Genomic DNA, 16,908 nt, shown 5'->3' with positions numbered 1-16,908 from the left:
TGCAGGAAATCTGCCAGGTGGCTATATGATTATACACTGGGAGAACAAAGAAGATGTCTATAACCTTGTCTTTTGCGGCTATGGTCGCCCAATGCAGCCTATTTATTGAGAAATTTGAATATGATAGCTCTTAAAACTTCTAGCAAATGTACAAATATTAGGAATTATTTTGCAGAGGTGGTGACATATAGATACCATTATTCATGACATGCTGATTTAATGTGTTTATGAATATTTATTAATTACTGCATGCCAGACATCAATGATCTAACTTTACCTACCTTAAAAGTATCAGCCAAGATTTCAGCACCTCGTTGATTTGTCCTTTTGGAAAGGCCCACAAAAAATTCTCTGCCTATAATAAATGTCATGGAACACAGTGAGTACAAGGCACCAGGGACGGCACGCTGTTTCTTTATATTATATACTGACCTTGAAGCACCACACAGTTCTTTCCTACCACACAAGGCAGCTCTGCTTGTACTCTGACCTCTGCTCTCTTTACACAGATCTGATTTCAAGCTATTGTCCTTAGAAATAAGCTTGTTCAAATACACAGAGGCAGAAAGTAGAATAGTGGCTACCAGGGTCTGAGGGGAGGAGGAACTGGGAAGTCAGTGTAGTGGGTATGAAGTTTCAGCATGCGAAGGTGAAAACATGCTGGACATGGATGGTGGTGATGGTTGCACACTGAACTACACACTTAAAAATAGTTAAATGGTAAGTTTTATGTTATATAGATTTTAGCACAATAAAAGAAAAAACGTTCCACTTAGGAAATAACAGAATTAAACACCTTGTGTAATAAAAAATTAATAGCAATGACAAGTTAGTAATTCTTCCTTTTTTTCCCTAAAAGAATGATACTAGACATTCATGATAAAGTCAGATTCCTTTTCTTATAACGACAACGTAAAGGCTGAAGAAACTATCTGCATAAAGGGAGTTAAGGGCTGATTGGTCTTCAGGCCTGACCTCTAAAGAGATATCCTTAAAACTCTTATTTGTTGTTTCAAGTCAAAACATCAGAGATGCCTATTTGCAAAGTACTAAAGTTTAGGAGGATGGAAATTTCTAGTCATTTGGCTTTTCTGAAATTCCATATATTTTCTTCTCAGAAGGCAAAACACCAAATAAAAATGGTCCCCCAGTGAGAGGCAAACAATTACAGTAGATAGTATTAAGCAATATATAATTTTGAAGATTCTTAACTTCCCTTAATTCTTTGAGAAGAATTCTACATGAAATGTGAAAAAATATTCAAAGAGAAATCAGTATATTTGATCCAGAACATTAGGATAAAGTGTAAGAAGAAAAACCAGGTACAAAGAATTGCTTGATAGACTTTACAAATGTTACAAACTTAATCCTCATAATGTCCTTAAAAAAGAGGTAAATGACCTAGGTCAAATGATGTTACGATAAGTTCCAGCGGCGTATGCTCTTCCAGGCAGAGGACTCTTTGGTGGCACACTGACAGGTTTTTTATTTTTGTTTTTGTTTTTGTTTGGTAATGGTATGTCTCTGTTGTCACTTGAGAAAACTCACTACATACAAATCAAAACTTAACTAAGAGAAAGAGCTTTTATTTGGCAAAATTATTACTCACTTTATTAAAAAAGCTGAAATTAAAAAAATTCCTTAATTCTTCTAAGATAAAAATAGATTTATAAATTAGATTTATACATAATTTTTAGGAAAAATAATGGATTAAGCAAATTTAAACAAATTTATAATGGGGTATGCACACTATTTCTATTTTAAAAGACTAAGGTAGTCAAGCACAAAGAAAAGCAAACTACTTATCTCTTTAAAAAGTCAGTTGGACTTCTGTTTCTGGCAGTATGGGGGACTAGATCCCCTAAATGGTCTTTTTTTTTTTTTTTTTTAAGATTTTACTTATTTATTTGACGGAGAGAGAGAGTGAGAGAGAGAGAGCACAAGCAGGGGGAGAGGGAGAGGGAGAAGCAGGCTCCCTGCTGAGGGAGCCCGATGCAGGGCTCAATCGCAAGGTCCTGGGATCACGACCTGAGCCAAAGGCAGATGCTTAACCTGAGCCGAAGGCAGACACTTAACCGACTGAGCCACCGAGGCGCCCTGAAATTCCTAAATGGTCTTTCTGATGAAAATAACTGAACTTCTGGAACTGAAATATTAAAAAACATGTTTGTTGTTGTTGTTATGTCTCTTATGTCATCTTTTTCTGTTATCAATCCACCCTTTCATCTCATTCATTTATAGGAGAAGCCAGGTCATTTATCCTATTGATGATCCTACGTTCTGGATTTGACTGGTTGTTTCCCTGTGTATTATCTAACATGAAATTGTTCCTTTACCCTCTGTATTTTCAGTAAACTGACAGTTTCATGTAGATATTTAACTAGATTCTTGTTAAAAAAAATTTTTTTTTGATAGGACTACTTCAGAGGTGGGACCACAGTACTGTATCACATCACGAGGCACATGACTGAGAGCCACATTGTCAGTGATACTAGAATATCTGTGCGTTCAAGTGGTATCAGGCTGATCCCTCCGTTATAAAGTTCCCCATCAAGCTTTCATATAAACGTTTTAACAGCCTTGGATGATCATTACACAGATCCATTATTTTATTAGAAATCTAAATTTATTGGCTAGAATTCTTTAAAAAAAAAAAAAACTTTCTCAATCAAGTATTTGGTCTACTTGAAATAGAATTCATAAAGGAAAGATAGCTAAATGCCCGAATCTTTCCTTCACTTATTAACTATCAGAGTAGTAAGATGGTGTCCCCAGCAACTTACAATAATGACCGATATGTTTTTTAAATAATATTATTATCCATGAATGAGTCAAAGAATAAATCATAATGGAAATCAGAAAACATTTAAAACTAATGATAACAAATATATATCAAAACACAAAGGATTCAGCTAAAGCAGTACTTGAAGGGAAAGTTATATAGCTTTAACTGCTTGCCTTAAGATGAGAAAAGGTTCAACATTAAATAGACAAAGTTCCAACCTGAAATGTAAGAAAAAAAGAACAGAATAAAAACAAAGAAATTTGAGGGAAAGAATTAAAGATAGAAACAGGAAAAGGAAAGGAAATATACAAGAGAAAGAGAATTCAACAAAGCCCAAAATTGGTTCTTTGAAAAGATGAATAAAATTGACAGATCTCTGGCACAAAAGAAAAAAGAGAAGGCACAAATAAACATTACGAATGAAAAGGGGACGTAGCTATAATGCTATGAAGCTTAAAACAGATATTAAGAAGATATGAAGTAGTTTATACCCAACATTTCGAAAACTTAGATAAAATATTAGAAAACAGAACTCACAAAAACTGACTCAGAAAACACTCAATAGTCATGCAACCATTAAAGGAATTGAATCAGTTTAAAATTTCCCCACAGAGAAAGTACCTGGTCCACAGAGCCTGTTTTTAGGTAAGTTCTACCGAAGTTCAAGGAATGCACAATTCAAATAGTACTGATTCTAGAGAACAGAAACATAGGAAATATTCCCTAATACATGTTATGAGGTTAACATAATTCTTTTATCAAAGCCGGAGAAGGAAAGCAAGCAAGAAAAATTACTGGCCACAAAAACAAAAGTCTTAAGAAAAAAATTAACAAACTAAATCTAGCACTGTAGTAAAAAGAAAGTATATCAAAATGGAGTTTGACTTCATCCCAGGGATGCAAGACTGATCAAATATCAGAAAGATCAATTAGTGCAATTAACCACATCAATAGATTCAAGAAGAAAATCATATATATTTCACTGGAGCAAAAAGAGTTTATCACCTGAAACTCCATTTCTAGCTGTTTACTTTAGAGAAACTCTTATACACATTCCCAGGAGACACAAGAATGTCCACAGCAGCACTGAAGATAATTGAAAAAAAAACTGGAAAACACTCAAATATCCAACAGCAGTAGAATGAATAAATGCACTGTGGTAGTTCTTAACCATGGAATACCACACAGTAAGTGAAGACAAAAAAACTATAGCTACACTTATCAAGTTAGATCAAAAGCAGACAAATCACAGAATAGTTCATATAGTATGATCCTAATCATATAAAGTTATAAGACAAGCGAAACTAAACAATTTTTTTTTAAGGAATTTATAGTTTAGGAATACATAGATTGAGGTAAAACTCAAAGAAAGACAAGGCAGTGATTAATACAAAATGCAGGACAGTGGTTACCTCAGGCTGAGAGGAGAGAGAGGTTGGGAGTTGGGCTCCTATGGTCCTGGCAATATTGTTTCTTAAAGCCAGGTGGACGCACCAGGTGCCCATTTTATCCTTGGTCTTTAAACTGTACATAGACATTGATAATTCTTTTTTTTATTTGTTCCATATTTCACAAAAATAAAAAAAAAATGAAAGTAGAGGTATGCTGATGCCTATTTGGATTGAAATAATTTCTGCCAGGAGCTGCTTGCCTGACTCACAAGATTCCCAGGGGAACTGGAGTTGGCTAGCTGCTTTCCTGCCCATTTCCCGATCAACTGCTAATGAAGCAGCTGAAAAGCACTACAAAAGCTGTGGAAAGTGCTACAGATTTTGTTTCTTCCCCAACTCCGCTGAATCAAAAAATTGAGTGGTGTTGGTGGCACAATACAGTGAATGTGGTTAGTGCCACTTGAACTGTATACTTGAAAATGGTTAAGATGGCAAATTTCATGTTATATGTATTTTACCAGAATTAAAAAAAAAAAAATTGAGAAGTAGGAAATAGAAGGCAGAACCAGGAATCAGGCATGGACGAGGTGCCAAGCAGATATCCCAACACAATCTCAGTTTTGAATAAAATAACTTTCAAGATATTAACTTAAGGATGGAATATTACCAAAATAAGCTTGCAGATAGATAGTGTCAATGGTAAGCCTCGGTACTTAGGTACCTAATAAGGACTTGGGGCAAGAACATCAGGATTGAAATGCTATGCAAAGATCTCTGACCAAAGGAAGAGGTTCCTATAGTTTCTATAGCGAAAGCTGCACCGTAACATGAGAAGATTTTAGGGAATCTGTTCAGCTCAGCTGTTAAGATAGCTAAAGGGCTGTGAACACAGCTTGTTTTAAACCATACTTCAGGGGCGCCTGGGTGGCTCAGTCATTAAGTGTCTGCCTCTGGCTCGGGCCATGATCCCAGGGTCCTGGGATTGAGCCCCACATCGGGCTCCCTGCTCGGTGGGAAGCCTGCTTCTCCCTCTCCCACTCCCCCTGCTTGTGTTCCCTCTCTCACTGTGTCTGTCAAATAAATAAATAAAATCTTAAAAAAAAAAAATAAACCATACTTCAAATATTACCAGTACCTGCTTTCAAGAAGTGATTTATTATATAGCTATGTTCGGTAAAAAAGAGTTTTATTGTAAGGAAGCATGATTTACACATCTAGCTTTTCACAAAAGCCTATTTTCTAACAGAAACAGGCTGTTGTTCTGTGCTGCCCAAGGAATGAAGTGCCATCATTGGGAGACACAGAGAATATTCTAGGGGGAACTTACTAGGCAGATTAGAAAGAATGCCTGAGTCTGCGTGGACATGGCCAGAGCTGAGAATGCAGCGTAGGCCTCCTTGACCCCTTGTTCTGTGTTCTTAGGGCTCAATGGGTGTGCACCCCGTAGCCCAGGTTGTGCAGTGCACAACCCCAGGGGGTATTATTCATGAGCTTGTGATAAGAATGGCGTTGCCTAGAGCTCAGCAACACAGTGGCCCCACCCATAGATATGTGACACTGAGCCAGGAACTACTCAAACGTCACAGGATAAACACCTTTCCTCCTCCAAGAACATTAATGATAGCAAAATGTAAGTAATACAAAGCATTATGTTTATATTAAAATGAAGATGGCTATATTTTCTCTATATACAAGGGATTCAATCTAAAATTCACATCAGCTAAAATATTAGACTTCTAAGAAGCTTCATGTTTTCAGGGGGCCATGTGGGCTACATTCCCAAATCCCTGGTAACCAGCCCTTGCTGGTAGGGCTACATCTATGAAACAGGTATTTTTTCTCTGACATTCAGGGGAAAATAAACTCTCACTATAAATTAAAAATTGTTATCGATTTTCTTGCTTATCAGTATAACTAGAATGAATCTGGGGATCCAAATTTTGGCACATGACTTTTGCAAAACAATAATCCGATCATAAAGAGCTGGAAAGGTTAAATGCTACAATTACTGTTTCTTTAGCAGCAATATTATGCCCACTATAAAAACTGATTCTAGGTAGATCCATAATACCAGCTTTTTGTATTTGGTTGAGTTCTGATGTTATTCATCTGGCATTGAAGCCAAATCAATTTGCATTGAAAATTATTTAAACTCATCTTGCTGTCTGGGCAAGAAAATTATTTGTAAATGACACCTCTTGAATTAAGAGTCTTTTAAACGCAAACCAGATCCAATAACATACAATGCAAAACTAGACAACCCACAAGCTCACACTGTAGAATATAGTAGATGCAACCTACAAAATGATAGGTACACGCTGATAACATTTTTGTAAAAAATACACAAATATGGCATGCATACAAAAGTACTAAAAGGACATATACCCAAATGTTGAAATGATTATCTTTGAATGAAAGGTCATTTTCATTTTATTCTCTTTTGTGCTTTCCAGTATTTTCCAAATTCCCTGCAGTTAGCATTTTTACTTTGGTAATTAAAAAAAAAAAAAACAAAAACAAAACCTTACAGTTAAGTGAATACAAGCCAGGTATTAGAAATAGTTTTGGATAGGAGAAAGTGAGGATGAAGATACCTGTGAATAAGACGTCTCCACCATCTAAAGTTGCGTTTTCATCTTTCATCTCTACTAGATTGAGCTGAAGTTTTTCTAATGCTTCTTTCATCATGTCAACCTGGTGAAAATAAAATTATTCAGATTGACACCCCACCATTTTCTAACAACAAAACTAATCATCTAAAACTTCTGAACACTGATTCATGCTCTTACATACACTAGTGCGTGCGCACACACACACACACACACACACACACCCACCCTTGTGACTATATGAATATACGTAGTGTAATTTGGACTTGCAATGACCATTTGTAAGAGAATAAATTTTCTATTAGAAATTGTCCATTATGTCTCTGTCTAGTCTATGCTAAAGTCAATATTATAGTCCCTTTTTCTGTTGGAGTCTGACTGGTTAGGACACTGTTGGAAGACGGGCTAGTTAGGGCATATGGGTCAAGAAAGGTGGAAGGCAGAACAAATCTTCCTACTCTTGCCAGAAAGTACAAGATTTATTTTTAAACCTTAAGTCAGTCATAATTGCATACATTGAGTAATATATGGAAGAAATATCAATGACAATAACCAGTTACTTGAAATCTCAGCCCACAGGACACTGTTTTCTGTTCAAATATTTTCTAAGATGTCAGAACATCTAAGGCTTCTCTGTAAGTCTGAACTGCTAATTAAATTTAACCTAGTCCCCTAGGGGTGATTAACAAATACAATAATTGCAATCACACCAAAGAATACTTGAAAAATGAATTTCAGGGCCTTTCTAGGATTGCAGGGTATAGTCTAAAGCACAGAGATATTCTGGGCTGAATTAGGGAATACTTCCAGTGAGGTTTATTTTTAATGCAAGAAAAAGATTTAAGGCATAACAAATGCCCTTTGAAATTCAGAGTTTAATTCAAATCCTTCCAGCAGCTCAACACTTTAAATATTTGTGAAGGTCTGTAAACCTCTGACATGGTGAAGACATACATTGAGCAAACATGAATAGGGGCGAAAGGAAAAACAAGAGATCGCATGATACTGAGAAAAGGAGGTAGTTCTGCCAAACTACAGCTTGCCCAGGACACATACAGAATTGTCAATGAAGGGCGCCTGGGTGGCTCAGTCGTTAAGCGTCTGCCTTCGGCTCAGGTCATGATCCCAGGGTCCTGGGATCGAGTCCCACATCGGGCTCCCTGCTCGGCAGGAAGCCTGCTTCTCGCTCTCCCACTCCCCCTGCTTGTGTTCCTGCTCTCACTATCTCTCTCTCTCTGTCAAATAAATAAATAAATAAATCTTAAAAAAAAAAAAAAAAGAATTGTCAATGAAGAATTTAGGAGACACAACTACAGCAGAGTAACTTCTAAAGTAATAAAAATATGGAAATATTCTGACAACAAGCCCGACATTCATGCAGTCAAGAAAAAAAAGAGGATACAAATTAAAATAAATATATCATCTCATCCTTGTCCTGGAACATGTAAAAATTCCACAAACCAGAGTGACTCAGAACAATAAAAAATTATTTCCATGGACAAAATGGTCTTCATGTAATAAATATATCTAGTGTTCTCTTTTAACAGCAGAATAGGTTTTTCTATGTAACAGGAAGGAGAATCATTACTGTAGCATAAAAAAAGAAACAAAATACCATTCACCATGGCTTGTTGGGCTACAGTGAACCCAAGAAAACACAACTGTTTCCTTCTGGCATCTGCCTCTGGGTCTATGGAGAATTCTCTGAGCTTGGAGAGAGATCTTTAGAATGCAGCTACTGTACCTTTTGTCTCTCTTATGATGCTACTGCTTCTACAGTAACTTAACATTTCAAAGATTACCAGGAATACAGCAATAACATGTATTTTGGTCTGAAAAATGTATATTTAACTTTGTTTAATTCTTAAGAGTTTCAAGAGGAACTTTATTCCATTCTCAGGAGTTCAAAGAGAACAGAAGTAGGGAGGCTAATATATACCAGTTTCAGAAACACTGTATTTCTTTAAAAGTCCTGTGTCTTTCAAATTAAAGTTTTAGAGGATAAAATGCTTGTGGCTTCTTAAAAGTTAAAACAGCTGCATCAATATGAAAAAACTGGCTTTTGCGCAAGGCCCGTTAATTATTTTTCTCCTTAAATATTCAGTCACATCTATATAAACAAAGTCATCAGGATAGGTCCATAACACAAACATTGATGATACCATATTACTTTCAGAGTTAAGGGTATGGACACGTTTAAAAATTTGTTAAATGTCAAGTAAATAGTTCTGAGAATTGTAGAACCATATGGCATCAAATCGGCAATGTTAACTCCAGGGAAATTTCTGGAGAAGAAACAAGAGAGGCTGAACCCGGAGGCTGTCCACTGAGAACCACAAACTCTTGGCATAGTGGTTCCATGAAGCAGACAAACAGCTGCAAACAAGGCCCAGTATTGCCCTGACACACGGACCCGGAGCAAGTCAGTTATCCTGGCAGTTAGAACACTAAATATAACTATAGAAGTGGGAATTTTTGCAGGAAAAGATCCAAACCATGAGCCCTCAAAGAAACTGCCCATTCTGTGGTTACATAGCCATGGTTAATGTTGACTTAATTAACTTTCAAGAGGAAAAAAAAAAAAGACCAAACAACACACCCCCACCTTTCACTGAGACACTAATGTTGCAGAGTGGAACTTAGCATTACTCAGGGTGGGGAGAAACTGCCAGACAAACAGCATTAGTTCTAAAGGTTGAGTTGAATAGTCCACTTTAGCTCATGAAATTAGAAATAAAAGGGTAAATCAGAGAAACAACCTTAATTAATTTAAAACCTACTGATATTATTTTCATACTCTAAAGATTGGCAAGGCCTTTCTTCCTCCCCTTTTCACTCTGCATACACTTTGTCTCATTCCTTTACTTTGTACTCCCATTTCTTTTTGCCTCCTCTTTGCTCCTCCCACCCTTTGCTAAAGATTCCTTCCCTGACCACAGTGGGTTCAGACCACCTCTGCGGCTTCCAACCATCCAACCCACATGTCTTTCTCAAGAGCTGGTACTAGTTTTGAAGTCATTATCTTTTCCTTTTCTTCTTCCTTCCCTCCCCACCTCCTTTTCCTTCCTTCTTTTTTTTCCCCCTGGAGTACTATTGTCAAAAACTAGAGCTCTTGGGGCTACAGAGGCAGAGGCACTGCCCTGGGAATATCTGCATAGTGTACTGTTATCCTCAAGGGCCTGGAATTTAAATCCCGCTCGGCTACTTATTAGCCAGTGACAGCTTGTTTAACTTTCTGGGCCTCAGTTTTCTCATCTTTAAAATGGGTGGTTAGTTATAGTAGTACCAACTTCCTTGGCTCCCCCTGATGATGAAATACATGTAAAGCACTTAGCACATTATTATTCTCAATAAATATTAGATAGGACTTCTATCATTTTGATGAATATCAGCTTATGTGGACCCAATGATAAATACTTGTGCTATGAAACTGATCCACAAAAGAAAGCTGTTGCTTTTTCTTACATTTGGACAAGTTTCTTATGTTTTACCCCATGACAGATCCCATCTGCTTTCCAGTGAATTAAAATTACAGTCTTTTCTGCAAAGCCAATGTAAAGTTAGAGCACAAACATTGAAGACACATTGAAATTTTAAACCATGCCAGTTTGATTTCCTGCCAGCTCCTGGAATCTGTCAGGCTGTGTTGTAGATTCCTTGTATAATCTCTGCTTTAAAACAGCCCCCTGGACGTACTACGTAAGGTGGGAAGTGGGCCTGTCTGGTAAGACGTCCCACAGGACTCAAAGGAGCGTCAGCCAAGATGATACAGAATGATTACAGTTCCTGAAGATAGGACCACTCTAAAGGACTCAGTCTAAAGAATTCCCTCTCTTTTTCAATGCCTGGTCCCTTTTCCTATATTTCCTGTTCCTCTCTCTTCTCACCTTTCACAGCCCTCATTTCTATTCCCTCATTTGTCCTTCATGTTTACATCATCACCCTGTCTTCTCATTTCACTCCTTTTGGGTTCTCACGTGAATGGAAGAATTGAGGATTTGAACTATTAGGTATGTTACTTGGGATGAGTTATACTTTCTGAGCCTCGATTTCCTAATCCACAAATGGGATAGTGTCTTCTCTCTAAGAGGGATTATGTAACAAATAAGCTAGTACATAGTGCCTGGCACATTGTACTCAAAACCAGTGGTTGCTGATGTTATTGTTTTGCCCTAAATTAACTCAGTGCTTGGTTTGGATTCTGGCTACCTTTCAAAAAGAAATAAAAGACAAAAATATACCATTTGATTCCAACTCTTCTTTTCTTCTTACAAAATTTCCCCCAAACACAAAATATTAGGGCAAGTATAAAACCTTATACATTTTTATTGGGAAGTTATATTCATGGTAGCTTGCAAGAGCACTGTAATTAGTTCAATATTCTTTGCTTAGATGCCAACATTTTCCAGTTGACCCTGTCCAAAGTTGCCTTTGTTGCCTATTTTCAACTACATCCACTTTGAATGTTTCACATCCTCACTATGGATGTCAGGAATGTGCTCACAAGGGCTGATGAACAGTTTTGTGGTGTGGTTCCATTAAGAGTCTGCACCAACTTGTTTGCCAAGCTGCTTTCCTTTAGCTGCTTCTGCTCAGTGGGGTGCCAGATGTTATGACTATAGATGAGGACCTTGGCATCGGCTTGTCTGTGGCTGATATGTCTCTGTCCCCCACAGACATGTGTTGGGAGCTGTGTTATCAACACTATCGCCACTAGGTTTTCAAAACCCATTTCAATGTTCCATGTCCCTTTATTACTCATCATATTATAAGAGCTTTGAAATTATACCGTCATCCTATTCATACTCCATCTAGCTCTTAAAAGCTCTTAAAAGCTGAATAGCAGCAACATGGCTTTGTTGGTCGTCAAATAGATTCATTTTCTCAATTTGTTGATTTTGTTTTGCCTTTTAATGTTAATTATCTTGTAGATAATGCTGAGGAGGCCACTCAAGAAGCTGATGTGATGTCTATCATATCAAGGCACAGCTGGCTTGAAACTTGTGGGTACATCAAAGTTACGCTGGGTTGTCCCTGGTCACACTCAAAAGTCCACATTTCATTGGTACCACTTCAATGTTCTTTGTTAATCAGCACATCTTTGATCCTGTGGCTACTTGGAATAGTGTACGTTTAGCTGATTTTATAACAATACTTAATGTCTCTATCACGCTTTTATATATCTTTTCTCCTTTAATCAACATTTCAGTTCAACAAACATTTAGTAGATGCCAATTTTTAAAAAAAAATTCAGGCTACAAATATTTAGAAAAACACAAAAGCACAGTCTCTGTTCCTGGAAAGATAGCAAGTCATTGGGGAGATATACTTTATGGATATATAGTGATAATAAAATGAAATACTTGTGATGGTGTAAGGGTAAGCACTAGTATATCCATTTTACGTATGAGTAAACTGAGGCTAGAGGAGGCTGACTGATTTGCTGAGTCAAGCTTCCTGAGCCCATGCTCATGCTCGTGTTCCTATTCACTGCACTGTGTGATTATGATTTTCCTGAAGTCTCATAACAAAGCAAAGCCCACATCAGAATTGAAGCTCATGCCTTCTGTTTTCCAACTCTGTACATTTAAGTCCACTTGGTATTACAAGATCCTTTTCCAGGTGACTCCAGATTCCACGATCTCTTCATTTCAGAGATGAGTGACATTTTTATATACTAGGGCCTTAGGATGCTAAGGTATAATATAATTAAAATGCTAAGTAATATGAACAGAACGTATAAACCACATCAGGAATGCTCACCAATGACAGCCTGCATATGAATTACCCTCCTTCAACTTTGGGATGCCTGAGGTTTGTTCAGTGGTTTATTCCTTAACTTTACCGCATGTGCTAATTAAATTACTAAAACTAACCAGACCTACCAAAAAAAAAAAAAAAAAAAAAAAAGATCAAGGAGAGGCTTAACATACTAAATGACACAGTCTTAAAAATTCCTAAGTAAAAGCATATTGGAATCCTCTTCTATTGTAAGGACAAAACTCTTAGGAGGAATTTAATTAGCAATGATAACAGTAAACATTTATGTAGTCTTCCTATGTGCCAGACACTCTCTTAAGAACTCATATTTAACTAATCTAACCCTCATAATCCAATGAAACAAGTACAAGCATTATTTCTGTTTTAGAGATGAGGAAGCTGAGGCACAATATGTGACTCACGCAAGGTCTTACAGCAGCAGAGCTGAGATTTGAACTCCGAGAACTTTACTCTGCAGTTTGTGTTCTTTCCTATACAACTTGTCACTAACAACAAGATAATTTATATGTTTATTATGTCGTCAAATGAAAATAAATATTAGAAAAGATTGTGAGCATCTATAATATTCTTAAAAACAGGTTATGTTCACTTTATTTGAACAAAAATGTATATTCAGACATTCTGGAGGAACGGGAGTTGAGGGGGGAGAGGCTATAAACTGTGGCAATGTGAACTTACATTTGGTTTCTAAAGATCCTAAATTTTGTTTTCCTAAGCATATACAAACTAATGAATTTTGGGAGCCCCTACTTTATCCTTCCAATTTCTAGATCAGATTAGGAGAAGGAGTTATTTGCAGAGAAATCTTCAGACAGTCAACAAATGTATCTTAATTACGGTTAAGATTATAAAAGCACATGGACATAAAGACACACACCAAACCATGTCACCATATACCAATTCAATCAATTGGGAAAGATTCTGAGAATATACCACATTGGGAAGTATGGAGGAAAAATTCTAAGATGCCCAAGACTGCCACCACCTGATGCATATGCCATGGACAAATCTCTCCCTTTGTGTCGAAAGAACATATAAATATGATGAGATATCACTCCTGTGATTAGGCATGTTTTATGCCACAAGTAAAGATATTTTGCAGATGCAGTTAAGTCTCTAATCAGTTGACTTGAGTTAATCAAAAGGGAGATTATCTTGGGTAGGCCTGACCTAATCAAGTGAGCCCTTAAAAAGAGATGGAAGAAGTCAGAGAGATGTTGTCCTATTAGTCTGGAAAAAAGCAAACAGCCATGGTGGGAACTGCCTATAGAGGGATGCCTACAGAGCATCCTCTAGGAACTGAGAGCAACTCCTAGTCAATAGCCAGCAAAAAAACAGGGACCTAATCCTACAACCACAAGGAACTGAATTCGGCCTACGACCTGAATGAGCTTGGAAGAAGGTCTAAGCTCCAGATCAGAACAGAGCCCAGCCAATAACCAGGCATGCCATGTCCAGACTTCCAATCTGCGAAAGCTGTGAGATAATAAGTAGATGTTCTTTTAAGTTCTATGTTATGGTAAGTGGTTACACAGCAATAGAAAACTAATACAGAAAGCCCCAAATTTAAACATATTTTATTTTATACATTTATTTATAAAGGCCTTTGCTCAGAAGCAAAATGTTGAGCTAAATGCTTATTTCCAAGTTGTTTGTTCAGAATATGGTGCAAAAGTTCTTAAGATGTTCCTAAGAAATTTCCAAGAAAACAATGTTTTACTTGAGTTTAAAGTCCCAGATCTACTAACTTCCTTAATCTATTATTTACTGAAATGTTGTACAGTTATATTTTAAAATACGGAAAACAAGTTGCAATACTGTTTTTTTTTTAAAGTTACAAATCTAATACACTGCTCATAGAAGTGAAAATGATAAAAGTATATACTTTTATATACTTGAGCCACCTCAATCCTATTCTGAGTTTCATTCCTTCAGTAAATATCAAGTGTCTGTTCTGAGCTCTTACCATGATAGACAGTGATCACTGGTCATCAAAAAATAGATATGACCCCTGCTATATAGTGCCTTTAGGGTAACAGATTCACCCAAGTCAACAAAAAGTTATACATTATGATAAGGACTATGCAAGAAAACAACAGTGTGCTTTGAGAACTAAGAAGGGTGTCAAGGGGGTCAAGGAAGGTCACTTTGAGGAAATAACATTTAAATTAAGAAATAAAAATGTTAATAATGGTTATCTATTCCTGCTGGTGGGTCATCTGCAAGTCTTCCTTAGAAATAAAACAGGTTTCTGGATGATTCTCAGATCAGAAACATCTCCCCTTAATATATGAAAAATCAATTAAGGGCTTTCTGTGTTAGGAAAATGGTCAATAGAACTGGAAATTATTTATTACATTAAAATCTTCAAAAGTTATCAGACAGAGTCAAGTAAATGTCTGGGAACTCATGATATTCACAATGGCCAACATGTATGAAAGTTTTATAACTACCTCATTCATTTTCCTTTTATTGAGCTTTAATAATAATAACTGTTGCATGAATAAGATCTCTGAAACATTTCCCACACACTGTTAAATATTCATTGCATTTTCCCCACTGATTTCTTAGATTTCTAAACTTATTAGTTTATCTCTAGTGATACAGATTTCTAACTGTATTAGTTTATCTCTAGTGACAAGTTCTAAAAATTAACCAGGATATTTAGCATCTTGGTTTCCATATTTGTAAAATGAGGGGGTAGAGCTTAAAAAGGAAGTCATTTCCAGCTCTAGATTTCAAAGAGTTGTAGTTTCAAAATGGTTTTTGGCATTCATAAATGTGACTCTAACTGTAATTCTATTTCCCTCCAAAAGAGTTTACTGAAAACATCCCAGATGGTTATTCATGCATAAAGTATTCTGATGTTTAATGAAATTCAGTCAGAAGCAAGAAGTTGAATATATGGATGGGGAGGAAGAGATGGCAAACCCAAAAGTAGATTAAAAAATCCGAGTAGGATTAAACCCTCAGAAACCAACAGAAGGATTCTGTTGTAGTGGGAGAAACTGTATCTAGAAAACAAGGTGTGTGAGTGTCAACACTAACTTATGATACTTTGTGTGTGTGTGTTTTTAGTGCTGCTAATTACCTGCCAACAGTGATAATAATTACACTATGTAGAGCATCAATAATTTTCTTATGAGAAAACAGCTATCAGGCCCTGCTTAGCTGCTAACCTCTACATACTTTCTCATATCCACATGTAGTAGAGGAGACTTCATCAACTTTGGGTTCATCTCTCCACAGTTCCCAGGATCAATCACCATCTGAAAAAGGAGGGTCTAACAAGCTCCAGGCCAATCCTCCTGAGACTCAGCATTAAGTCATTCTTTATGCTTTGTTCCACTTTAGACCATATACCTAGGTGTTATGTTGGTTCCTTTTCCTGGGAATCCTGTTCTAGTAGCTTATCCCAATCTCTTCCTATGAGTAGGAGCCCTCTCTGTGCTCTCTCTAAAGATCTGAGCCTTTATCCTACAACCCTGCAACTACATGCAAGTGGGGCTTGTCATCTCTCTCCATCTCCTCAACATAGAATCAGTAACCCCCAGGGCTGAGGAATCTGCCTCTAACTACTTATAACTCTGGTCCTCTTTTACTATATTAATACTACAGACTTAATGTATCATCATTAATAACATGTAAAATTTATTAAGCTCTTCTAAGTGCTCAGCATTGTGCTAAGTGATTTTACATGGGTTACCTCATTTAATAATACCATATCCCTTCAGGTACCTCCTAGTCTGAATCAGTCATGGCAGTTCCATCCCTCTTACCAGGGATTGGCACAAATAACCTAATTTTGGCCACTGAGGAAAGTCCATTGAGAGGTTCCTGGAGGTATAGAAAGAAATGTAATCCCACCTCTTCTTTTGAACATTGTCCTGTCTGGATAAGGTAGCTGGAACTGATTCTGGTCTGAGAACACAACCATTATCAAGGATGACGGGGCAGAAAGATGGGAAGAACTGGGTCCTTGATGACACTGTTGAGCTGATGAATCAATCCTGGAATCCTGAAGTTCTTGGCATACGAGATTTTTCATTTCCTTAACCAATCTGAATTGAGTTTCTGTTAGTTGCAGCTAAAAGCAACTCATTTACTTATATAACAAAACTGAGAAGCAGTATCCAAAGAGTCCATAACAATAGACCACATTACTAAAACTCATTAAGTTCTGATGTAGAAACAACTATTAAATGGAGGCTTTTCTTTCTCTAGAAATATACCATGACTTGCCATTCAACAAGTTTACACAATATGTAAGGTGTTATTTTAACTGATAATACCTGGTATCATGGCTGATAAGAATGTTGATCAAATGTCCCTGGTGATACTA

The 16,908-nt window shown here is 36.8% G+C and overlaps 1 protein-coding gene across 6 annotated transcripts in view; it reads right to left on the bottom strand.

Moving 5' to 3' along the window:
* The window catches only part of DDAH1 (dimethylarginine dimethylaminohydrolase 1), a 238,556-nt gene that overhangs the window by 31,119 nt on the left and 190,529 nt on the right, over positions 1 to 16,908 (bottom strand). For all 6 annotated transcript variants that reach the window (XM_035018134.1, XM_035018130.1, XM_035018131.1 and 3 more), the window contains 2 exons: positions 6,771 to 6,870; positions 282 to 355 (listed from right to left, as the gene is read on the bottom strand). In XM_035018134.1, coding sequence (XP_034874025.1) covers positions 282 to 355; positions 6,771 to 6,864 — 168 coding nt within the window. In that variant the 5' untranslated portion in view covers positions 6,865 to 6,870. The remainder of the gene's footprint in view (positions 1 to 281; positions 356 to 6,770; positions 6,871 to 16,908) is intronic.

This window comes from Mirounga leonina, unplaced genomic scaffold, assembly GCF_011800145.1.
Source record: "Mirounga leonina isolate KUSES-001 unplaced genomic scaffold, KU_Mleo_1.0 Mir_173, whole genome shotgun sequence".
In the NCBI taxonomy this organism is placed as follows: Eukaryota; Metazoa; Chordata; class Mammalia; order Carnivora; family Phocidae; genus Mirounga; species Mirounga leonina.
This window is presented reverse-complemented; position numbering and strand designations above follow the sequence as displayed.